Below are 24,140 nucleotides of genomic sequence, written 5' to 3'. Positions count from 1 at the left end.
CAGGTTCCTGGTGTGCGGACCGAACATCTCCTGATCGAAGCTCTTCCGTCGCATCCAATGCCAGGATCTCCGCCTCAACAAGATCGACCCAGCGAAGCATACACGAATGCCAAACGATTGATCGTCAGTCGATGAGGTGTCCCCATGACCATTGTTCTTCCTTACACGCTGCCAACTCTGACCTTCATCGCGATCCCGCTCGGCGGCGAAGAAGTGCAGCGTGCAAAAGACCATGAAGATCATGCGCTGGTGCCATTTTGAGGTACTTGCGCAGCATCACCAAGACCGTGTTCGGCGTCAAAGCAAGTACAGGACGTAATCCGGTGCTTACTTCGGCCAGCACGGTATTGACTGGCACGACTGACTTCACCGCATCATCGAAGACACTTTGCCTGGCTGTCATGGCATAAAAGCCGCTGCACCGCGCGCATCAAGTGTATAGCATCTGACAAGTTCCCCAACAGATTGCACGGCTCTACGATCAAGACTAAAATCATAAACTCATATCATACCACAATCACAATGCCTTCCCTCACTAGCATTCTCGCCCTCGGTGCGCTCACTACCCTCGCCGCGGCCGACAACATCTACACATACACCAAGCCTGGCTGCACTGGTCCTGCCTTCTTCTTCAAAGACATCGACCATAACGTCTGCGCCGTGTCTATCACCGGCAATGCTAGCTCCACGGCCGATGCGATTGCAAAGGGTAAGAACATCGAAGTGCAACACGCATATGACAACATCTAATCCCTTCCAGGTCTGACGACCGTTGCATCCGGCAAGCTTGAGGTTCAAGAGACGGGCAAGAAGCACTTCCTAGCCTGGGACGAAGGCCCAGCCTCCAACGCAGATGGTCCCCTCCAATGCGGCACCATCTCAAAGAACGTTGCTGTCAAGGAGCGCGAGACCTGCATCTCCGGTTCTATCCATGGATTCTCTTGGACTGAGCCCGGTGCAGATGGCAATGACTCGAACGACTTTGATATGGATGATGATGATGCGGATGATGTTGACGACAAGGTCAAGCGTCAAGCCAACGACGACCCCATCTGGACATGCACTGGTTCTACCGATCCGGATGCTGTACACATTGGCGGCAAGTACTACAATGTTGATGATATTCCAGTGGCAGATAAAGAGGCGCTGATGGAGTGCGCGTGGAATGATGTCACTCCGGGTGCGGAGTTTGACAAGTACGTCTTTACACCTGACTTCTAGATAGAAAGGAGACGGATGGAAAGGCTTGAAGAAAGCTCTATCTTCAAGCGCGGATGACGCATAGTCATATCGTGTAGATAGCTCCAGTAGGAAGTATTAATGTACGTCTGACACTTTTATGTTTGCTACATTCCTCAACTTTGCGTCGCGTGCAAAAACAATCCCATGCGCTATTCACGGACCAATCGTCGGAGAGTCCTGCTTCGACCGCTTCAAACCGTCGCTTACGGTACTAGCGACCGCCGCCTAGTAACAGAAGACTTGAAGTATTTCTGGTAGCGTTCCAGATCGAAACTACCGTCTTCAAGTTCCTTACTGTTAGGTTCACCTGCCCAGCAGAACGTCCGACAGTTCTTGATGACCTCTCCATCTTCTAAGACTGCATTACACTCGTCCCATCTGTAAGCGGCAGTCTCGTAAGCCGCCAAACGGTCGAATTGGGATTCCGAGGTCACCTCCCACACAGTTCCAGTGACACTTCCGGAGTGGCAGGGTATTAATGTTGGATATATGCCCCACATCTTGATACTGAAACCAGAAATGGTGGCAGGCCTTGTAGTCGGGAGTTCTGGGAGATCGAGGATTGCTTGGAGGACCTCAGAATCCATGAGCGAACCGTAGAAGAACATATGGAAGGGTTGGAAGGGTTCACCAGGCATGTTTGCTTTCGTGTCTTCGAGGAATTGCCAGTAGTGTGCTTTGTCTATGGGCTCAAAGGCTCCAGAAGGCATTGGAGGAGGTGGGGGTACTGTGCTCTGATGGAAAGAGCCATCTCATGTTGTTATTGGTGCCTGCCACCACCTTAGTGTACATACTATATAGGCAGCATCCTCCATAGATTCAATCCATCACTCATACATTACAACATGCTCGTCGATCTCGATGTTTTGAACAGCTGTCGAGGTGGAGGTGGAGGTGGAGGTGGAGGTGGTGGTGGCGGTGGAGATGAAGGCGGTATTACTGTAGTTAGTGTCGAAATATTGTTTTCTCGACGGGATGGGGGTGGAAGTGGATGCGGAGGCGGAGGTACATTGTCCATCGTGGAAGCCGCTGAACGTAACAATGCACGTCAGATTTCTTAACAGCGTTGTTGCCTTATGTTCTGACGGCTCAAATGTTGCAACAGCTTAGCTTCTAAACTCGCTCCACTAAGGCCGTTGTGCAGCGCTTGTTGGGGCGTAAGATGGCCATGATCAGGTGAGACAGCTAGACCCACAACGCCCTACCGAGCCGCTACCGAACTTTAGGTTAGATTTGCCGCTTCGTTCATCCAAGGGGCCGATCTGTCTAGGGACGGTCTAAACGCAACTCAGCTATCAATTCTACAGAGCTTCAAAGGCCTCGTGATCGACGGTACGCGTGATAATAGAGGCGTAGACCATAATGCCCTCAAACAGCGTTTCGAGAGCCAGTTCAGCTTCCTCTAGAAGCTTACAACTTGGAAGGGCTCTCTCCACAAGACAACGCAAACTCGAAAGCCAAGGCTGCTGCCCGGAGCAATTCCAACGTGGAGTGTTAGAACAAATTGATGAAGTTTCATTTTCACTAGTGTTCTTACTCACAATATGCTCTGAAGGTATCTGCGTACTTTCGCCGTAGCAGAGTAGCGAAGCATAAGTTGATGCCAGCTTCTAGCTCTTGTATTTGAAATAAGTCATACAGTCGGGAAGCTCAAGAAGCTCAATAAGTACCAATACAGGTAAATCTCGTAGAGGAGATTCGCACGACGCGGTGCATTCTGGTGTACATTGTTATTCCTTTCGCAATACATTACGTACATCACATCAGCCCATGATCCATGGTCATATCAATCGATGCGTCACCCTCTCTTTGCACAATGTCCACGGCACCACTAACCTCGATGAAGTCTTCCAACTCTTCGCTCGTCGTCTTCAGCTTCTCCTTCACAGCCGTAACACCTTCGGAGCCCACTATGTGCCGTGCAGGTGGATTATCATGGCCACCGATTGCCGTCAGCGCATGCACGGTCTCCGCAATCAAATCACTCTTGACTCGCATCGGCAACGGGGCATACAAACTCGTGACGGTATCCGAACTTAACAGATCGCCCATTGTCGGTTCGGCGTCCGGATTCATATCCGATGCGATGCTTTCCTCCCCAGGGGACTTGGTGGCGTTCTCGTCAAATGAGGGATGAGCAGCGGGGTTATCGATGCGCTCAAGCTTGTCGAGCAGACCGGAGAAGATCTCGCGAGCTAAAGGCGCAGGGTTCTCGCCTTGCAGGTACTCGGACATGGGCGGTACAGAGGTTATGCGATTAGTGAGAACGTTGACTTCCATGTTGGCTTGGACTAGAGACATCTTGACGTTGAAAGGAGCAATCTCGTAGGCGAGGCTGTCGCAGTATCCTTCAACTGCCCATTGCGATGAGCAGTACATGCCCAAGCCAGGGGTTCCAAGATGGCCGGTGATTCCAGTTATGACAATGATATGTCCATTCTTCCGTTCGCGCATGATGGGAAGCACGGCTTTGATGATGTTCACGTTGGCGAAGAAGTTGATCTCGAAGATCTCATCCACTAGACTCCTTGTCCGAATAGTCTGCGCGAGCTCTTCAACCGAACCGATCACGGCTTCACTTGCTGCGCACAACAACACGTCGATGCGCCCAAACGCCTCTACCGCCTCGGCGACGGCTGCTTGACATTGACCAACCACCCTGCACGACAGAAACTGTTAGCAGCGCAACGGCGTCTGATTTTAGTTGGAATCATTGCATGCTCACCTGCTATCCAGTCCAACTACTCTCAAATGCTCTCGCCACCGGTCCGTCGCCTTCACATCCTCGAGAAATGTACGAAAGTCTTCACTTTGGCCCTCTCTCTTCTCAAACTCAATCGGCATAACGCCCGCGACAACATAATCGCCATGCTCGAGCACCTGCCGTGCTAACGCGATTGCAATGGGCGATGCGCCTCTTGTGATGAACCAGACGCGAGGAGCATTGTGGGGCGGAAAGTGCGGAGACCTTGGTCGCGGCGGTTTCGTCGACGATGCCGATTGCGCGTTACTCGTCATGTCGCGGGTAGACTTGTCTGTGTATACCTCATGGCGACGGGTGTGTGAACATGCTACGCGATGGGGATGCGCGGTGCATCTCAAGTGGGGGCCTCCGCAATGACGCTAGCCCTCACCCCACCTTAGCGCGCACGAAAATGACATTGCAGTCACAACCACCATCTCGAGATTTGCCAAGACTTGGGGTAGTGTTGATTACCACGAACCAGCTCTAAGACTACGTTGAAGACTCACTTCTGGAATCTCTTGGCTGTCTTTGGTCGTTTCGCTCAATCTTGTGGTGTCAAAATTCAGTTCGCCTCCTTGGAACCTACCAAAGTTCTCTTTCACCTTCACTCCGGGTATGTCAACTCAAGATCATGCGCCTGCGATCTCCCATCCTCTCTCCTTCCAATATATGTCTCGTCTTCTCGATTATATTCAGCTCTGTTGATGAAAACCCTATTTCTTCATTTGCAAACCTTCATCTTCAACTTGCTCTCTATTCTACGGGCCAATTACACAGTCTCATTCTGTTCTGGAATAATCACTCCATCTACACGTATCCCACTCCGTTTTGTTGCCTTGCAGAAGCACCCAAAACCTACATCATGAGTCTTCTTGGCTAGAGTCCCGCCCAGGCGGCTAACTTCGAGCCAGACAGTCCAGTACGCCTCTACCCTCAACATACCAGCCTTTCAGTTACCGTCATCTCCGTTGCCGAGTGTGGGTTAGACCTTGATTGACAGGGGACTCCAAACGACGAGGTAACCTTCTTCCGTGGGTTTGAAGACCGTCAAGCTCGTCACCAGCGTCAGGTCAAGGTCCATTCAGCCAACCGTCAGAGCTGAATCGAGTGCGACAACCGCAGCTTCACCGGCCGTCGCAAGCGCGTCACTGAAGTCCCTCTCCTATTCCCGATGAGTAAGACATTCTCGCTGGCGCAATACCAGCGCCATGCTGTACAATTAATGTCCCGTGTTCTGAATGTACGGACCAACGCCTCACCCTTCACACTTATCCTCGACGATCTCAACCAGCGCTCCGATCTCTTCATCGCAGAGATAGTCAGGCGAGCCCTCTCACGTAGCGTCAATGTCGTCTTCGTCACGTTCGAGTCCCGACCGTCCATCGCCCCCATCCGCACAGTCCAAGGCTACGGTCTCACCGGCGAAGAGATCCTACGCGACCTCAGCAAAGCCATGTCCGACTGCAAGGAATCGCTCGTTGTTGTTGACAACCTGCACGAGCTCATCAACAACAAAGGAATCGAGATGATCCGCCTTTTCGACCTTGTTGCCAACAAGTCCGCATCCACACTCGTTGGCGTGTTCCACACCGATATGCTCGATGCCCCTCCAGAGTCTCCCTATGCGCCGCAGCCACTGGAACTTGTCAAGTACATGGCTACCTCGATCATAACATGCAAGTCGTTTGCGCACTGTCTCGCCGCCAAGGCCGCCAAACAGCGCAGCTTGCCAGAGCCTACGTGGGGTCTGCTCCAAGGCGCCGAAGGCATCGTCCAGTGTCTTGACGCCAACGACCACCGCGGCATCGTCCTCGAGGCAGAGTTCCGACGCAAGTCTGGTCGTCCAGAGGGTGAGACGTACTTTCTGCGTGCGCCTCGGCACTCTGATTACCACGCGCCTGTTCCTGGTTTGCCTGCTGGAGCGTTGAAGGCGGAGTACGTCGTTTTGCTTGAGCAGGTACCTGGGTATGCCGATCAGGGCGTTGTTGATGCTGTGGATGCGGCGGGTCAGGAGGTAGAGAGTACGTTTAACCTGGGTCTGACTGAGAAACAAAAGCAGGCAAGGGAGGGTGTTGTACTGCCCTACTTTGATGCGCAAAAGGGTGAGGGTGCTGGTGAGGGCGGGAGGATTCTATATGACATGGGCAGTGAGGACGACTTTGACGAAGAGGAAGATGAGATATGAGTACCGCTCGCAGGCATTGACTTCAACATTCACTGGCGTTGGTCGTGAATTTGAGGCGGATTTTCGAGATACCCTGGACGTTTTGGCGATGGGAGAACGAAAGAGATCAAATTAGTACTGACCGTATGCGACGGAGCTTGATGAAGCTCTCGAAGCTCCTCATCTCTGGTAGGATATCCGCTGGAGCGAATGGCTGCCTCCGCAGTAGAGCTGAGACATAGATGAAAACAGTCAAAGCCCTATCACGTGTCCCTTCCCTGATGCCTATGGAGCGAAAAATGGAATCACGACATCATGCCTAAACTTTTGTATTGTGTGTGTGTCTCGCCATGAGCTTGGAGGTTGCGTATGTACCCATGGTTAGGGTTTGAATGGTCAGCCTTGGCGTCCGTACTCACTCAGCGACATTCGCGACCCATATCATTCCCTTTGCGCCAACATTCCCCGCACACCACACGCGCCACCGCACACCATGACAGACAACGAGAGACCCCGCGCGACTTACAGCGATCCTTTCGAGCGCGACACCCGCCGCGCGCCCCGCGAAGCTCGCGATCGAGGCGGCACACCCACCGAGCGACGAGGCAACCGGTCGCGCAGCCCCCACGAGCGCGGCAGTCGACGCGACGCGCGCTACCGCTCAAGGTCGCCTTTCCGCAAAGACGAGCGCGACAGCGGAAGCAGGGGAGGACAAGGGCGAGGCCGTGGTCACGACCGCGGACGGGGCCGCGACGATAGGCGGGCTGGAGGCAGAGAAGGCCGAGACGAAGAGCGCCCATCCCACCGAGACAACCGCGACCGCTCACCCCCGAAAGGCCCTCGTAACCCCGGAAAACCCCCCGTCCACGGTCCCAACGCCGCACGCCCTCCTACCGGCCCTCGCTCCTTTGCCCCCAACGCTATCAAGAAGGAAGAGGCCGAAGCCGACGAAGACAAGCCGGACGTTGAGATGGCAGATACACGACAGAAGCCTGACGACATGGACGACGACGAGTGGGAGATGCTCAAGGTCATGGGATTCGGAGGGTTCAAGAGCACAAAGAATACAAAGGTTCCGGGCAACGATAAGAATTTTGGCGTGAGGAAGGACAAGCAGTTGCAGGCTAGGCAGTATATGAACAGACAGGGTGGATTCAACAGGCCGTTGAGTCCCAGTCGGATGTAGGCAAGGGATAGGGAATTCAAGGCACAGGATGACTATGATTATCGTCGCATCACATGGGATGAAGGGTCCACAGGCACATTCGTGGGGGCATACGCGCAAGGGGGGTAATACTGGGATGACAGAAAAGGTCCGTCACTGTTTCCTGACGTATACCTCACCAGGACGACGGTCACATCGGTACATGCAGGATAAGGCGGGTTGGGATGACATAGCACGACCTAGATCCACCGCGGAGCAGCTCCTGGTAGGGCGCCTTTCCACATCCTACAAACCTCCTACACTTCTTCTTTAGTCTGACCATAACAGAAGGAGCTCCGTCTGCGAGCGACGTAGCTGCATGCAGTAGCTATATCAGTTTGAAATCTTTGCAAGGACTCGAGCGGTAGCATGAGAAAGACCACGATACCACGCAATCCCACACACCAGTCCCATAGCCTCTCCGTGATGCACTCGATTAATTTTCCACACGCATGCTGGGTGGATATAGTCTGTCTTGTTGCGTATGCTTGACGGTGGAAACGATGTCCCAGAAAGGTGCCCCCCACACGGGCCAATCAGCGCGCCAATAACCCCCGACCTCCGCGAAATGTGTCCCGAACCTGCCCCCGCAAAGCTCCAGACAGCTCCAGCTTGGGCACTACACAACACCATGACGCGCGAATCTCGGCATGGCACCCTTTGGAAAGGGCTGACGTGCCTTTTCGCCCTTCAATTGCCTTTTGCAGGTGCGCAGGTCGCAGAAGTTGAAAAGGCAACCAATGCGAGCTTGCTCTGGGGACCCTACCGCCCCAACCTCTACTTTGGCGTCCGGCCACGCATACCAAAGAGTCTGATGGGCGGGTTGATGTGGACGCGGGTTGAGGATTACCAAAGCGTGCAGCACAGTAGGTTGTCATCTCTGAAGCTCAATGAACACCAATGCTGACTTGGCAGATTTCAGGCACACTTGCGAGCAGCACGAGCTCGATGGCTACGGTTGGGACGAATACGACGTACGCAGCGGCGGCCGACAAACCATCCACGATCCCGCCAACAAGATCGACATCACCACCGAGTTCATCAAGTTTCCCGGCGGAGAGCACGGCGGTAGCTGGGGTGCGAGGATCAAGGGCACACCACGGGAAGACGCTGGCCCCAACCTGCGCACAACCATCGTCTGGTACAACACGCTCGAGGGTTTCGGAAACTTGCAAGTTGCAGATGCGGACCCATCTGAGCCTGGCATGGAGGGCGATGTGGTTTTGAAGGGGCAGACTAAAGAACTAGGCGAGTTTGAGCTCACAGTCACGGATGGCAAGGGCAAGCACCCTGTTCATGAACACCCCAGCTACGACGAGAAGCCGTTGGATCGGACACTTGTGCACAGCGGACAGGTACCAGAGGAAGCCGTATGGCAGGTCAAGGCCATGATGTTCGCACACATGAAGGGCCAGATCGACGTCCTGGTGCCCAAGTACGGCGAGCAGAACCCACCACCGCCAGAGCAGGTCTACACAATACAGCATCTTCCCGGTAAGGGCAACATGCACCTGGTGCAGAAGGTCTTTGAAGGTGCCTTTGAGTTCGACGTCATCTTCTCGTCTGGGTCCGTGCCGGAGAAGATTACGTCGGAGCATCTTACGCAGCAGATCGACTCCGTCACGTCGGGCTTCTCGGCTCGCTTCACCGACATCTTCAAGCCTCAGCCACCTTTCGTAAAGGAACGCTACGAGGAGTTTGGCAAGTCGCTGTTTTCGAACCTCATCGGTGGCATCGGCTACTTCTTCGGTGACTCCCGTGTCGATCGATCCTACGACCCTGCGTACGAGGAAGATGGCGAAGGCTTTTGGGAGGAGGCTGCCGATGCGCGAAGCAAGAATCAAGCCCAGCTTGAAGGACCGTCAGAGTTGTTCACCGCCATTCCATCGCGACCCTTCTTTCCCCGCGGTTTCCTGTGGGATGAGGGTTTCCATCTTCTCCCCGTCATTGACTGGGATGCCGATCTCACTCTTGATATCATCAAGAGTTGGTTCAGCCTCATGGACGAAGATGGCTGGATCGGTCGCGAACAGATTCTCGGCCCCGAAGCCCGCAGCAAAGTACCAGAGGAGTTCCAAGTCCAGTACCCTCACTATGCTAACCCACCAACACTATTCATGGTCATCACGTCCTTCCTCGACAAACTAGACGCCATCAAGACCGACACCAGCAGCGAGAAGCTACAACAAGAAAAATCCTACTCGATGCAACTCTCGAACCGCGAAGCCGCCCTTGAGTACCTCCGCTCGCTCTACCCCTTGCTCAAGCGCAACTACTTCTGGTACCGCAAGACCCAGGCCGGCGACATCAAGAGCTACGACCGCGAAGCCTTCTCCACCAAGGAAGGCTACCGTTGGCGCGGACGCACACCTTCGCACATCCTCACCTCTGGTCTCGACGATTACCCTCGGGCGCAGCCGCCACACCCCGGTGAGCTGCACGTTGACCTCATCAGCTGGATGGGCATGATGACGCGCGCAATCAAGCGCATTGCAATTTACCTCGACGAACAAGACGACGCCGCCGAGTTTGCGCGCTACGACGAAGCTATTGTGCGCAATATTGATGACTTGCACTGGAGTAAAAAGGACAAGGCGTACTGTGACGCCACTATTGATGACTACGAGGAACATTCTCTTGTTTGCCACAAGGGCTATATCTCGCTGTTTCCCTTTTTGACTGGCCTCGTGGACAGGGAAAGTGAGAAGATGGGTCATGTGCTCGATTTGATCGAGTATGAGGAGGAGTTGTGGAGTCCGTTTGGTATTAGGAGTTTGAGCAAGAGCGATGAGTTTTATCATACGGCTGAGGATTACTGGAGGGGGCCGGTGTGGATGCCGATTAATTATTTGGCTGTTAAGCAGTTACTTGTAAGTTTCTCTCTCTCTTTCTTTCTGTCGCTCCCTTACTACCTCCTAGGTCTTCCCATGCTGTCTCATCTTTACTGACTATACTGATCTCTAGAACGTCGCGACTCAACCTGGTCCCCATCGTGCTCGCGCAACTAAAATCTACACCGAACTTCGCAATAACTTGGTCAATACTGTGTATGAGAGTTGGAAGGAGACGGGCTTCGCGTGGGAACAATATAACCCCGAGACGGGTAAAGGGCAGCGCACGCAGCATTTTACGGGCTGGACGAGTTTGGTGGTCAAGATTATGGCTATGCCGGATCTCAGTCAAGGCCAAGAGGAGGCTGATAAGCCAAGGGATGAGCTGTAGACAGCGTCCGGTGAAAACAGCTATTTCTGTCGTCTTCAAGCGCGAAGATCAAAAGCAGACTGTAATTGGAGCTCCGGCTCTCCACCTCGGCTTCATGGGTTGATCGTGTGGGGAGACTTATGCCCAGACTGTTAGTCTTAGGCGAGACGAATTATCATGTGACAGGTAGTTACAGGCAATACTATTCACTTTACACTACGAGAGAACAGTGGTGTGTAGCTCTGAATTACTACACTCTGTGGTGTAGTAATAAGCATAATTCTCCTCTATCTCCTCGCGCGTGGGGCGCAAGTCGTAGGCAGCTCCAGAGGCTCAGGCGACATACAGACGATAAGCCACTCACTGTTACTACATCAATATCGCTATTGGACGTCCGTATATACACATATGGTTGGCAAAAAAATAACTCAGAGGCTGAGGCAGAAGCGAGAGAAGTAAATATATTGGAATCAAAATCGTTCTCGCTCAGCCTTTGGTATCTCATGTTACACCCTGAACATTCGATACTACGTACTATAGTTTTCATTCACTTTGCAATGGCCTCCAGCATGAAATCAGAGCCTATCGCCATCATCGGTATGAGCTGCCGCTTCCCAGGCGGCGCGTCCGAGCCAGCTCGTCTTTGGGATGTCCTGTCGAGTGGACAATCAGCATGGAGTGAGGTACCCAAAGACCGGTTCAACATGGAGGCATTTCACCTCGAAGGAGATCCTCACTCTAGCACGACGAACACTCCTGGAGGACATTTCCTGGACTCGGATGTAGCCACATTCGATTGTAGCTTCTTTGAGATAAAGCCTACTGAGGCTCGAGCCATGGATCCCCAACAGCGTCTTACATTGGAGCTTGCGTACGAAGCCTTTGAGAATGCTGGTTTCACCGTCTCCCAAATTTGGGGATCCTCTACAGGCGTATACATTGGCCAGTGGAGTTCCGACTACAGCGAAATCATGGCGCGAGACCCTGAAAACCAGGAACTCTACCATACACTTGGTACTGGTGCAGCCATAACTTCGAATCGTGTCTCCTTCTTCTTCAACCTGCGAGGTCCCAGTTTTACCGTTGACACTGGCTGTTCTGCGAGTTTGGTGGCACTACACAACGCTGTCCAGAGCTTGCGTAGCGGGGAAAGCACAATGAGCCTTGTCGGCGGCGTCAACGTATTACTGGATCCTCAGCGCTTTACTTACCAGAGTAAACTGAAGATGTTCTCGCCTGATGGTCGTTCCTTCTCGTTTGATGAGCGGGCTAATGGCTACGGTCGTGGCGAAGGATGTGGCTGCGTCGTTTTGAAACCACTGTCGTTGGCCATCAAGGACGGCAACGCGATTCGAGCCGTCATTCGCAACTCGGCGCTCAACCAGGACGGCCGGACACCACAAGGCATCAGTGTGCCAAATGGCGAAGCGCAAGAAGAGCTGATCCGAAGGGCATATGCGGAAGCTGGGCTTGTTCCTGCCGAGACGGATTATGTCGAGGCCCACGGAACAGGCACGGCCGTCGGCGATCCCATAGAAGCTAAAGCTATTGCCAACGTACTTGCTCGTCCTCGTGAAGCGACTCAAGGGCCGTTAATCATGGGATCCGTCAAAGGGAACATCGGTCATACGGAGAGCGCGGCTGGTATCGCGGGCCTGATCAAGTCCGTTTTGATGCTCGAAAACCAAGCCGTGGCCCCTCAGGTCAATTATGAAAAGCCTAATCCGAAGATTCCGCTACACATTTGGAATTTGAAAGTATGCATGATATACTTCATCGGTCAGTAGAGCTATTCAGCTTACTTGTCACAGATCCCGACCACATTTGAGAAGAGAACGCTTCGTCGCATATCCATTAACAGGTAAGAATGCACGTATCTAGGATTTTCGAGCTGCTGCTGATTGTTGAAGCTTTGGATATGGCGGTACCAATGCTCATGTCATTCTTGACCGTGCTGATGAGCATGTTCATCCCAGCGCCTTCAACCACCCCGACTGCAACAGTATGGCCAATGGCGCCCACGAAGCGAACGGTTCCAATGGAGTGAACGGTGCCAACGGGGTGATACGTAAAAATGTTTCGAGCGGCACGACGTATGCCAATGGCATCAACGGTGGGAACGGAATCGAAGAAACAGGTGGCATCAACGACGTTGACCGCGCCAATGGTTTTGATAACTCCAAGCATACTTCTGTTCTCAGCGGCAGCAACCATGTCAATCCAAAGACCAAGATTGACTCCGACGTCGCAACAAAGTCGCCTCGGGTGTTTATCCTGAGCGGCACGGAGGAACAAGCCTGTTACAGGAATGCATGGCGTCTAGCTGAATACATCAGCAGAACCCTGGCTGATTCGTTGGAGGACGTTGAGATATTTCTGGACCGCCTGGCTCTGACAGTCAACAAGCGTACTATCCACGACTACAGTACTGCCGTTGTTGCTTACGACGAAGACGATTTGCTGGCAGAGCTCAAGGTGTTGGAACAGATGCCGGTTTCTGTGAGAGCGCCGTTCAAAGGAGAAGCCCGTGTTGGGTATGTGTTCGGAGGCCAAGGAGCCCAGTATCATAACATGGGTCGAGATCTGATTAATGATTGGCCCATCTTTCGTCAATCTCTGTATCGCGCCAACACCTACCTCCGGGCTTTGGGATGCCAGTGGGATTTGTTCACTGAGCTGAGCCATGAGAGCCACGACATGTCACGTGTGGACGAGCCAGAGTATGGGCAAACGCTTTCAACAGCCATACAATTGGCGTTGGTCGACACACTTGCATTTCTGAACTTGCGTCCATCAACTGTCGTGGGCCACTCAAGCGGAGAAATTGCTGCGGCCTACGCTGTTGACGCACTCACTTTCGAAGATGCCTTGACTGTAGCATATCACCGTGGTCGACTCACGTCTAAATTGATATCGACTGGTATATCCGGAAGTATGCTTGCTGTTGGCGCCACACCTGAAGTCGTGCAGACGTTCATTGACCAGATTAAGACTACCGACTCGTCCTTGGTCAAAGTTGCTTGCTACAACAGCCCCACCAGTGTGACGCTTTCGGGCGGCAACGACGGCATCGACGAGATAGCGCGCCTCCTACAGGAAGCTGATGTTTTCCATCGCAAGCTCAAGACTCAAGGAGCTGCGTATCACTCTCAAATGATGCATTCAATCAAAGACGAGTACCTATCTGCCATCGCGCACATTCAGCCACGTCAGATTACTGGGCGAATGATATCCTCCTTGTGGGGAAAAGAGTTGCCTGCTGGAACTTTGCTCGACGGGGAATACTGGGCTCGAAATTTAATCTCTCCAGTTCTTTTTGACGCAGCTCTCAAAGGACTCATCCTCGGCCAAAAGCGTGTAGGGCCAGGAGTGAGGGCTGAAATCGACATCATCCTGGAAGTAGGCCCTCACGCGCAGATGCAAGGTGCGGTCAAAGAGACATTGAAGACCCTAGGATTCTCGACTCGCATCCGGTATTTGCCTTGTCTCAAACGGAAGGCTGGAGCGATTGAGACAATGATGCGCGCTCTCGCGGACCTCTTCGCATTGGGTACCCCCGTTGACTTTCATCTCGCCAATGCCGGTTTTCGTGCACAGTTGCCACATAGGTTGATAGACGTGCCACCATATGCCTTCAATCGCGAACAGCGTCATTGGCATGATACCCGTATCACACGCGAGTTTAGTCACCGCCAATTCTTGCCGCATGAACTGTTGGGCAACCTGTCATCGGACGTGAATCATACAGAGCCTAGATGGCGTCGTTTTCTGAGGCTCAAGGAATTGCCTTGGCTTCAGCAACACATTGTGCAAGGTCAAATTGTTTTCCCAGCAGCTGGATATCTGGCCATGGCCCTGGAGGCGATGCGCCGCTTCATGGTATCCAGGAATGGATCCAAAGCAGTCATTGGCTACACTTTAAGCGATTGTAGCTTTTCCAAGGCACTGGTGCTCAAGGAGGGTGACACAGAAACGGAGATCTGTCTGTCGCTGCGACCTGAGGTACAAAGCGCGAAGGGTTCGTGGCCTGATTGGAAAGAATTCCGGATATTTTCCACAAACTCTGGCAAAGGATGGAACGAGCATTGTCGCGGCCGCATCCGCGTCATCACAGACAACTCCATGTTAGCAGATCGTCTATACGATAACCTGAAGATCAAGAAGAAAGCTCTCGCGTCCTTCTCACACCACATATCGCCGAATAGATTCTATGCCACCGCACGTCAGGTTGGGATAGAGTGGTATGCTCCATTTGATAATGTTGTGGACCTGCAGGGTAGGACTGATTGTTGTGTGACCACCAACAAGATGCCCAACGTGCAGGGTTCGGCACACCCTTTTGGACCGCAGACATACCTAGTGCATCCCGGACTGCTCGACTCTACCCTATTTCACGGAATCTGCGCTAGCCTCCTTGTGGAACAAGAAATCAGAACTCCTATGGTGCCGGTCTTTATCGAACAACTTACCATCTCAACCGCTTTCGAGGTCTCAGAAGGAACCGAGTTACGCACGTATGCTTCGGCTGGAGATGAAGCGTCTTCCTGGAGCGCTCAGATAGAGGTGGACGGAAAATTAGTATCGAGCGTTCATGGTATGAAGATGGCTCAGTTGCCTGGGGATATCAAGGCGGCGATGCCACGACAGTTGGCACACAGCCCTGAGTGGGTACTCCATTATCCTAGTATGACGCGGCAGCAAATCATTGCTCATTGCAGAAACTCACTTCCTGCTCGGTGCTCGCGTCTGCGAAATATTGCGGTCAGCACAAATGTACGCACTCACGTGCAGCAGGCCCTCGACCAGATCAAAAACGACGAGGTTGCGTCCGGTTATCGGCAGTTGTGGTACGAATGGATGCAGGACTTCGTGGCCACAGATCCCTATTCTCGTGAAGAGGTGCTGGAAGCCAAGAAGGCAACGACTTCAGACACCAGTGCTGCGTTTGAAGGAGTAAATCGCATCGGAGAGAACCTTGTTGATCTCCTACGTGGCACTGCAGATCCCCTGTCCTTTCTGACTCCGGATGATTTGCTCGGCAGGATGTACTCCGAGGAACGAAATGCTCGATGCTACCATCAAATCAACATGTATTGCAAGGCCCTTGGTTTACACAATCCGTCGCTCCGGATGCTTGAGGTGGGCGGTGGTACAGCTTCAGCTACACTACCCTTGCTGCAAGCAATGTTTCAGAATGGCCAGCCATTGATCGGACAGTATGACTTCACCGATCTGTCTACAGCCTTCTTTCCTGCTGCTCGAGAGCTTTTGGCACATTGTGGCCACAATGTCAACTATAAGGCTTTCGATCTTGCGCAACCTTCCGACACGCAAGGTCTCGAATCTGCCAGCTACGATGTCGTCATTGCCTGCAACGTTGTACATGCTACTCCGAATATTGCGTCTTCTCTGAATAATATTCGCCGGCTCATTCGTCCCGGGGGTACATTGATACTCATGGAGATCACAACACCAGAGCCCTCGTACCAACTTGTCTTCGGCTCTCTTCCCGGCTGGTGGTCTGGTGCCGGCGAAGGACGAGTAAAATCACCTATTCTCTCCGACGCTGAGTGGACGCGAAGGCTACAAGATCAGGGTTTCGAATCTGATCCAATAGTTTTGTCCGATTATGCAAAGTCTGAAGGTGGTACGATGAGTGTTATCTTCGCAAAGACTCCTGTGGAATTCAAGCCGAATCTGAGCGAGATCTCACTCCATCTTGCAAGTGGTTTGCCTGGAAATTATACAAGTAACCTTGACAATATCGCTAGAACTCTTCGTCAACGCCCTGAACTCAATCTGCGCCAAATCAACGCCAATGGTCTTGAAAACATTCAAAACGTTGCTGATACTGTACTTATGGTAGACTCAGATATATGCGAAGCGCTCGCTGGGATGGATGCTTCATTGTGGCAAAAGCTCCAGAGCTATGCCCTATCGTGTAAAGCCCTACTCTTCATCACGCGAGGCGCTGCTATGAATACGACCACACCTGATGGAGCGCTGGCTCTCGGCTTCGCTCGATCTCTGAGACTGGAACAACCCGGTATTCGCTACATCACGCTTGATCTCGATCCAAGCACTCCGCACGGATCCGATGACGAGCGTACGAGTTCCCTGATAACCCAGCTTCTGATATCTGAGACATTCGACTTCAGTCGCAGCCTACCTGATGTCGATTACGAGTTTGCCGACCGGAACGGACATTTGTACGTCAATCGACTATTTCAGAACGACAAGCTCGAACAAAGCATTGCACGCTCAACGTCAAGATCCAAGCCCGAGCAGACATCTTTTCTGAACCGCTCGCGGCCACTCAAGGTGGAGTTAGGCATAGCTGGACTACTAGAAACCTTCCAATGGGTAGACGATCGCGAGTACGGTCATATCCTGGAACCGCATCAAATTCGCATCGAGTGTCGAGCAGCTAGTATCAATTTTCGAGACGTCCTCATTGCCACTGGTGAGCTTGGTGGATCTGCCACTATGATGAACGATTGTGCCGGCACAGTGGTCGAAGTCGGCAGCCGGATGAGTTCGCGCTACGTGGTTGGTGATCGAGTTTGCAGCTACTATGCGCAATCGTATAACAACTACCCAATCGTTGACGGAGACCATGCGGCTCGAATTCCAGACAGCGTTTCTTTTTCACTTGGAGCATCTCTTCCAATTGTCTGGGCAACCACTTACCACTCACTGGTTAATGTGGCTAAACTCAAAGCAGGAGAAACCATCTTGATCCATGCTGCTGCAGGAGCAGTCGGTCAAGCCGCTGTCATTCTGGCCCAATATCTTGGTGCTGTTGTTTATGCAACATGTGGATCAAAGGAGAAGCGCGATCTTCTTGAGAGTATCGGTGTTCCTCAAACTCACATCTTCACAAGTCGGTCTCCAGCATTTGGGCCTGCATTACGTGCAGCGACCGCAAACAAAGGTGTTGATGTCATTCTCAACTCTCTAGCTGGTGAGCTGTTTCGGGAATCTCTAGACTGCCTCGCATCTTTCGGACGCTTCGTTGAGATCGGGAAAAGGGACTTCCTGGACAATTCGCTGATGCCAACGAAGTTTCTACTCCGAAACATCATCTTTGCATGCATCGATCTGGTGCAGATGATGGCCGAAGACAAACAGCTCGTATACCGCTTGCTCAATGACGTAGTCAAACTGGTCGCCAGTGGAAGGTTAAAAACCCAGGTGACCATCCAGCCATACAAGCTTGGCGAGATTGAAGCCGCTTTCCGTTTGATCTCGTCCGGTAAACATATGGGCAAAGTGATCCTCACGGTGGATCAAGATGAAACCGTTCCGATGCGTACAAATCGCATGAACTTTGCGAGCATACGATGGAAAGGTATACATGCTAACGTGATGACATCCGTAGGCCCTTCCGGAACCGTGCACCCTTCCCATGCTGCAGCCTGATGCCACGTATATCCTGGCTGGTGGCTTTGGTGGCCTGGGAATCCGTCTTATCTGGTGGCTCGGAGAGAGAGGCGCGAGGACGATTGTTGTACTATCACGATCAGGACAAAAGTCTGCAGCTGCCAACGCGTGCGTTGCAAAGATGCGCAGCATGGGCATCAAAGTCATTGCTAGAAGTTGTGATATTTCCTCTAAAGCGACCTTAGAAGCCGTTATAAGAGATATACAAGTTGTCGATAAGCCAGGCCCGATTCGAGGTGTTATTAACGCCGCGATGGCGCTCGAGGTAAGTAAATCCTGCTATGCACTCAAGAAGACTGATTGGCCCCGTGACTGACGCGCTACTCATCAGGATGCACTATATGACCAGATGACGCACCAACAATGGAAGGCGTCCTTAGCCCCTAAGGTCGCCGGAACTTGGAACCTCCATGAAGTCCTGCCCAGGGACATTGACTTTTTCGTTGCCTTATCTTCAGTTGCTGGCATTAGTGGGCATGCTGCGCAAGTCAATTACACGTCTGCATGCACATTTCAAGATGCTTTCATGCAATATCGACGAAACCAAGGCCAGTCGGGATTCGCGATCGATGTTGGTGTCGTTGGTGATGCTGGCTTTGTCAGTGAGACTCCTACTGTGCTCGCCAGCATGAAACGTCAAGGCTTTTCCCCCATCTCAGTCGTCGAGCTTCTTGCTGCTCTCGATTATGCCTTGACTAACAGCGGATCGGAATGCCAGGCCACAATCGGCTTGGTCCCGGAGGCCGGTGTAAGCATATCAGACTGGCTAGAGCAACGGCGCATTGCACATCTCGTCCAGGATTCTGAGTATTCTGGAGGTGTAAGACGATCCGGGGGCAGTGGGGATAGCGCAGAGCAAGTCGATCAGATCAGGTCTGCCAATACTGCAGAAGAAGCTGTCACCGCCATCGGACACGCAGTGCTCGCCGAATTAAGCAAACTGACAGTCACTCCAGTAGAGGGTATCCTGCCTTATCGCACTCTGGAGTCATACGGAGTGGACTCACTAGTAGCGGTGGAATTGCGCAACTGGATCGTGGTCATACTCGTTGCTGACGTCTCCCTCCTTTTGATTCGAGAGTCCAGAAGCATCGAAGAGCTCATTCGCTTGATAGCGGCTAGGTCAAAATTGGTCCCAGTCAAACTTCAAGAGTCTGTGTCGAAGCTCGTTTGAAATTTCTTCTGTAGCTACGTGGTTGTCTGGTCTTCACCGTTAATGATGTAGCTTTCTATATGAGCAGGTTCAGAAGCTGAGATGACGATTATTTGACGAGTCACTCACGCCTACCAAATTACCATCCAGAGCAAGCATGGTGGGGCCGTGCATGTATTCCTTGCTCAATCTTTGAAATCGCATGTAGCACACCTGATATATTGATACTAGGTACAATAAGTCTCTTTCAAGTGGAACTAGCCTCAGACATGACATCAGAGCCTACGGCCATCATCGGCATGAGCTATCGCTTGCTAGGCGCAGTACCTCTGAGCCAGCTCGTCTTTGGGGGGTTCAAGGTCCACCCGATATACCATTGATACCCTCCAATGCGGCAATCTGGCAATGAACGAGATCTTGGCACCATGGGAATGGATTGCCAGATCTTGTCAGGGACATGTACCGCAGGTATTGCTCCCTTGGAAGCCACTCTGAGCATATAACTGGAAGCATCTTGTTCTTAGCGAGGTGAGTGGCGAAGAGTATGCGCGAAGTTCTTCCGTTGCCATCTTGGAACGGATAGATGCTCACGTAGTAGAAACTGTCCCAAGCTGCTTTGAGCAAAGGGTGGATCTCGGAATGATTTTTCCAGACACCAACAAAGTCTGACCACCGTTCAAGGTTTTGGCGCAGTTCGTGAGGATAGGGAAAGATGGCCTTCGGGTCTAAATGAACCTGGATTGGCAGGGTGCGTAGCTCGCCAGCCTTGAAGTGAACTTTTGTGTCAAGAAAGAGAATGCGTGATATTGTTCGTATGTCTTTGAGCAGCTCTTCGGACTTTGTTGCGCGTTGTAGATGTTTGCTGGACAATGCAGCTTCTGTCGCAACGATGTTGTTGCGCAACTCAAGGTATGGATCTGACTTTACGGCATCGCCTTCATCTAACCACACCAACTCTTCCGCGGACGGTAGGGGGGTTTTCATCGCCTCTTCAAATACGTGCTTGCTCGTTTGCATCACCTTTGGTATACCCGCCTCGATCTTTCTTACGGTTGCTAACGAAAGAGGGTTATTCTCGATCATGCAGCTTTCCCAAGAGAAAGTAGCAAGAACGTCGCTGCAAAACCTTGTATGATGCAGCCCGATGTTCAAGGAAGATCTCTTCTTACCATCTAGGTGGACTTTCTCGCGCAGATCGTCCAATTTGTGTAACTCTTTCTTCAATTTATCTTGTGCCGCCATCCACGGCTCCTTGTTCCAGATATTGTAGATTGAGTCCCAGACGCTTCCAGACTCTGCAAGTCTCGTCCACTCCGGCCCATCTTTGACCAGGCTGTTAAATCGTCCGTAGTGTGACTTGAGGAGTGCATTTCGTGCTGCGATGATTTCCTTCGTCCAAGGCATTTTTGTTGCTTAGTCATTCACAGCGTTGGGAGTGTTGCTGTGTCAGTGTCAGTGAAGAAAGGTTTTGTGAGGTTACGAGTGTGTGCTTATGTGGTCTCAGCAGCTGCACTTCCTTGGTACCTGCCTGCTATGCTTCCTTGGTAGTCGACACGCTTCCATGGTACTTCTTCACTTAGCCGAGCAGCTGGAGAGCCCCAGAACCTCAAATGAGGACAAGTCTAGGTATAGGCAGACGCTGATAACGGCCACACAAGTGACTTTTATCGACACGCGAATACAGGTTATACTGCAGCCCCCGTTGTTGACGCGCTGACTTTCAAAACCGCCTTAAACTTAGTCACCAGGGCCGAGTAACATCTACGTAGATGCCTACTACCGTATCTAAGGTAGATTCTGACTAAAGTCCGCAAGGTTCTAGTTGCACACTGCCTGTCGGCCCATCTGATAACTTCACCCACATTCCAGTTGCCTCCTTTTCCATCTCTCTGGCAGTCAAAATCTTATTCTCGACGATCCGATCTGCACATTCGAGACCGTGAAACAAGACCGGAAGAGCCGATGATTTCCAAGCTGGTCGTCTCTTTCTCGATGTATGCAACACGATAGTCCAAGTCAGCAATAGCGACGTGAGAAAGACCATGGCCGCAGGAAGAGTGATCCAAGCCCAGCGAATGTGTATGCAGGTATCAGCTCTGAGCACCTGACCAGTGATTGGGCCCGCTGCTCTTCGAGGTCCAGAGCTCGATGAGTCACGGACGCCACCTTTGATTCGTATAGCTGAAGTCATAGAATTCGATATACCGCGTAGGATATTGTCGACATACGTGAAATTGGTGACACCGATACTGAAAAATACGTTTAGGACATCGTTGTTAGGCGCGGCGCCACCCCATGTCAGCCCAGTGACCGTTCCATTCCAGAAGCCCCAGAAGAAGTCGCCAAGAGCTATGATGAGAGGGGCGCTGGCTTCATATGTGCATGGAGGCGGTTCTTGCCCCGAGGGCCACCAAGACGAGCAAGGTTCATCTGGATCGATCGCGATGTCGGTTGGAAGAAGCCCTTGGGCCCAGTCGCCCCGATCTCGATGCCAATTTCCTGTGCCAAGCGTACGTTTGACCTTGGTCTCTACCACTCTATCATCGACAATGGCTGCTGTATAGGTTCGAGCGCATGGAAAAAGTGAGCATTCTACTGCCATCGGCTTGAGCTCCATGGTAGGAGCTCCCATGATATCGCCGCAATTGTTGCCCGAGTCAACGCCACAATTTGGATCGGTCGTAGTGTTCGCTAGAAACGTAACATTGGTGAAGGTTCCAGGGACATGCGGAAGAATGATAGTCGAGGCCGTCGAGTTCATGACGGCGAAGTTGATAGAGATCTTGTCCCTGGTTCGATTGTAAGACGTGTCTATCCGAATCCAATTATTCAGATGTTGGCCGGTGGGTAAGGACCACTTGCATTGTGGGTGGTATCCGCCCTCATACTGCTCAGACAATGTTGCATCGCAACTCTTCACGATGGAAGAGGATACATCAGCGCACTGATGGCAAACACCCAAGGTCGTGTACATTGGAAAAGTGCAGTTGACGCCTGGACAGCTGAGACCAGCTGTGAAAGCATTGATGACTGTCGTTGAGCTGCTCCAAAGACCACTGTAGACAGAGGCCTTTAGGGCTGGATCGGCATTGGATCTGTCTATGCCCCAAAGCGTGAAATCACCAGGGCTAGGAATGGTGTTTCTTGGCTTCTCACCCTGTTTTACATGGTACCAATCTGCTGTTGGAATGAGGACGGTTTGATTGGTGAGGTCGGGCTGACAGCTACGCGTGGCAATGAGGTTTTGAGCAAAGGGATTGACAGCTACACCAACCAGTGTGGTAAGTGCCGCTAATCGAGCTGATTGTCTTTGAATGCGTCGCACGTCAGCATACGTTGGTTTAGTGATGCATCAACAGGTCAGTATTGGTATGCTTACGGGATACTAATTCGATAAAGTAGCTGGAAAGAGCCCCATGGACCTCTGCTAGCGCTATCGATCCAGGCGAAGTCTCGAAGTTTGCGAGGTTTCTCAAACCACTGCCACTTTGTCTGACCGGTCACTGCCATGTATCAGTGCTATTAATATCTCGGGACTTTTACCCGCGCGAGCACATGGTCGTACCTTCTCCTACCATAAACGTGCATGTGCCAGTCAGTATAGCAGAAAGAATGGCAACGACCGTGTTAATGGATACGTTAAGATGGCTGTCTCGCCAGGGCCCGATGGGTTCGTCTCGCGCAGTTGCGAGGACACTGACCATGGCCGCAAGTGCACCAATTGTCAAAACAAGGTATATACACTCCAAGATCCAATCTCAGCCTGCCAACATAATGCGCTGCCCTTTAGTCGAACGCGTGGATGAAGCTGCGAGCGACATTTTGTTCTCAGACACAGCCTCTTGATTCTTCTGCCCCTCAGCAAAAGCAGTACTGTCTTCTGCTAGATGAAGAGGCAGACTGGCTGACTCCTGCATGTTGGCAGGATTTGAGTCGTTCTGGTGGACTGCGGTGTATCGTATGGTTTGGCCGACCGAATGATTGGCTGAGGACGGTGGCGACATCTGGACAATTAAACTTCTGTGACAAGATTGAAGTCAGATTCGTGGTACAGCAGAAGTGACATCGCTATCAAGAAAATGGATGAATTGTCTATGATTTTATTTTTAATTCAAGGGCATGCAAGGGTCTTAGATTTGCGCTATTATGCTGCGCGAATGACGCAAAAACGGTGGTGGCGCAGTATCGATTGGCACACGCCATTGGATGGGAAGGCTGGACGCCTCGTTGGACGTCGCCGAACAGTGCATTGTGACACGGTCTGTGGTCTCGATGATCGCACTCAGGCATCTGCTGCAGACACCCCGCACTGAATCGTACCTATCACTGTATATGAGACTTGCGACTTTCCGTCCTTGGCATCGCCAAATCAGCTTGCACTACCTATCATGATCAATTCCCACAATCCGCGCGACAATATCCTCTATTGCAACGATACCGCAGCTGCAGCTGCAGCTTCGCAACTCCCGATCAAACTCGCTGCAATGTGCGTGCTCGAGTGCAGAGACACACCATCTCGTTACAGAGTATATGCAGGGTTAACAATAGCCATAAAATTGGCTTTAATCAACACTTTTGCATGTTTGAAGTTGCCTCCATCAACTGTCGTGGGCCTCTCTACATAGCTAGCGCAACGGCCGCCTCCCCACATCCCACCCGCGCACACCCTGTCTACCGCAATCGTCCCGCACCATGACCCGCCATCCTGAGCTCGAGTCGTCTTTTCCCACTGGACTGAACGTGTTGACGTTGGTGCACTCCTTCTCCACCGCCCAGGTCACAAATCCATAGCCCCAATTGACATAGCACCCTAGCCTAGCGCCTATGAATGTCTGCCTGGATGCGAAAAGTGGTCGTGCGATAACCACTCGCCGTCATCCCCGTCTTTGGTGTAGGAGCAAGCAGAAACAACCACTCCTAGCCCGCAGTATCAGCTGAAGACCTCAAGTACTGCACGCGCTTGCTAAAGCACTAGTACGGGCATCTA

General features: G+C 52.1%; 7 protein-coding genes across 7 annotated transcripts; 5 read left to right on the top strand and 2 right to left on the bottom strand.

The window, feature by feature from the left end:
* Positions 1–522: 522 nt before the first annotated feature.
* GT037_002571 (uncharacterized protein) lies at positions 523–1,221 on the top strand (the record flags this gene model as incomplete). The annotated part of the gene is made up of 2 exons (XM_038927618.1): positions 523–709; positions 761–1,221. The coding sequence occupies 2 exons, from the start codon at positions 523–525 to the stop codon at positions 1,219–1,221; spliced, it is 648 nt and encodes a 215-aa protein (XP_038788896.1).
* A 224-nt stretch (positions 1,222–1,445) lies between these two features.
* On the bottom strand, positions 1,446–4,260 carry GT037_002570 (uncharacterized protein; the record flags this gene model as incomplete). The annotated part of the gene is made up of 4 exons (XM_038927617.1): positions 1,446–1,976; positions 2,085–2,271; positions 3,005–3,901; positions 3,968–4,260. 4 exons carry the CDS (start codon positions 4,258–4,260, stop codon positions 1,446–1,448), a joined length of 1,908 nt encoding a protein of 635 aa, XP_038788895.1.
* Positions 4,261–5,159: 899 nt separating this feature from the next.
* On the top strand, positions 5,160–6,173 carry GT037_002569 (killer toxin sensitivity protein; the record flags this gene model as incomplete). Its single annotated transcript, XM_038927616.1, has 1 exon — positions 5,160–6,173. One exon carries the CDS (start codon positions 5,160–5,162, stop codon positions 6,171–6,173), a length of 1,014 nt encoding a protein of 337 aa, XP_038788894.1.
* Positions 6,174–6,645: 472 nt separating this feature from the next.
* On the top strand, positions 6,646–7,338 carry GT037_002568 (uncharacterized protein; the record flags this gene model as incomplete). The annotated part of the gene is made up of 1 exon (XM_038927615.1): positions 6,646–7,338. The coding sequence occupies one exon, from the start codon at positions 6,646–6,648 to the stop codon at positions 7,336–7,338; it is 693 nt and encodes a 230-aa protein (XP_038788893.1).
* Positions 7,339–7,987: 649 nt separating this feature from the next.
* Positions 7,988–10,578, top strand: GT037_002567 (glycoside hydrolase family 63 protein; the record flags this gene model as incomplete). Its single annotated transcript, XM_038927614.1, has 3 exons — positions 7,988–8,222; positions 8,272–10,226; positions 10,321–10,578. 3 exons carry the CDS (start codon positions 7,988–7,990, stop codon positions 10,576–10,578), a joined length of 2,448 nt encoding a protein of 815 aa, XP_038788892.1.
* Positions 10,579–11,114: 536 nt separating this feature from the next.
* GT037_002566 (polyketide synthase) lies at positions 11,115–19,174 on the top strand (the record flags this gene model as incomplete). Its single annotated transcript, XM_038927613.1, has 5 exons — positions 11,115–12,314; positions 12,369–12,418; positions 12,468–17,841; positions 17,939–18,265; positions 18,332–19,174. 5 exons carry the CDS (start codon positions 11,115–11,117, stop codon positions 19,172–19,174), a joined length of 7,794 nt encoding a protein of 2,597 aa, XP_038788891.1.
* Positions 19,175–19,507: 333 nt separating this feature from the next.
* GT037_002565 (uncharacterized protein) lies at positions 19,508–22,857 on the bottom strand (the record flags this gene model as incomplete). The annotated part of the gene is made up of 4 exons (XM_038927612.1): positions 19,508–20,565; positions 21,359–22,377; positions 22,533–22,656; positions 22,719–22,857. The coding sequence occupies 4 exons, from the start codon at positions 22,855–22,857 to the stop codon at positions 19,508–19,510; spliced, it is 2,340 nt and encodes a 779-aa protein (XP_038788890.1).
* Between the last annotated feature and the right edge of the window lie 1,283 nt (positions 22,858–24,140).

The sequence above is a fragment of the Alternaria burnsii genome (assembly GCF_013036055.1).
Source record: "Alternaria burnsii strain CBS107.38 chromosome Unknown 746, whole genome shotgun sequence".
NCBI lineage: Eukaryota > Fungi > Ascomycota > Dothideomycetes > Pleosporales > Pleosporaceae > Alternaria > Alternaria burnsii.
This window is presented reverse-complemented; position numbering and strand designations above follow the sequence as displayed.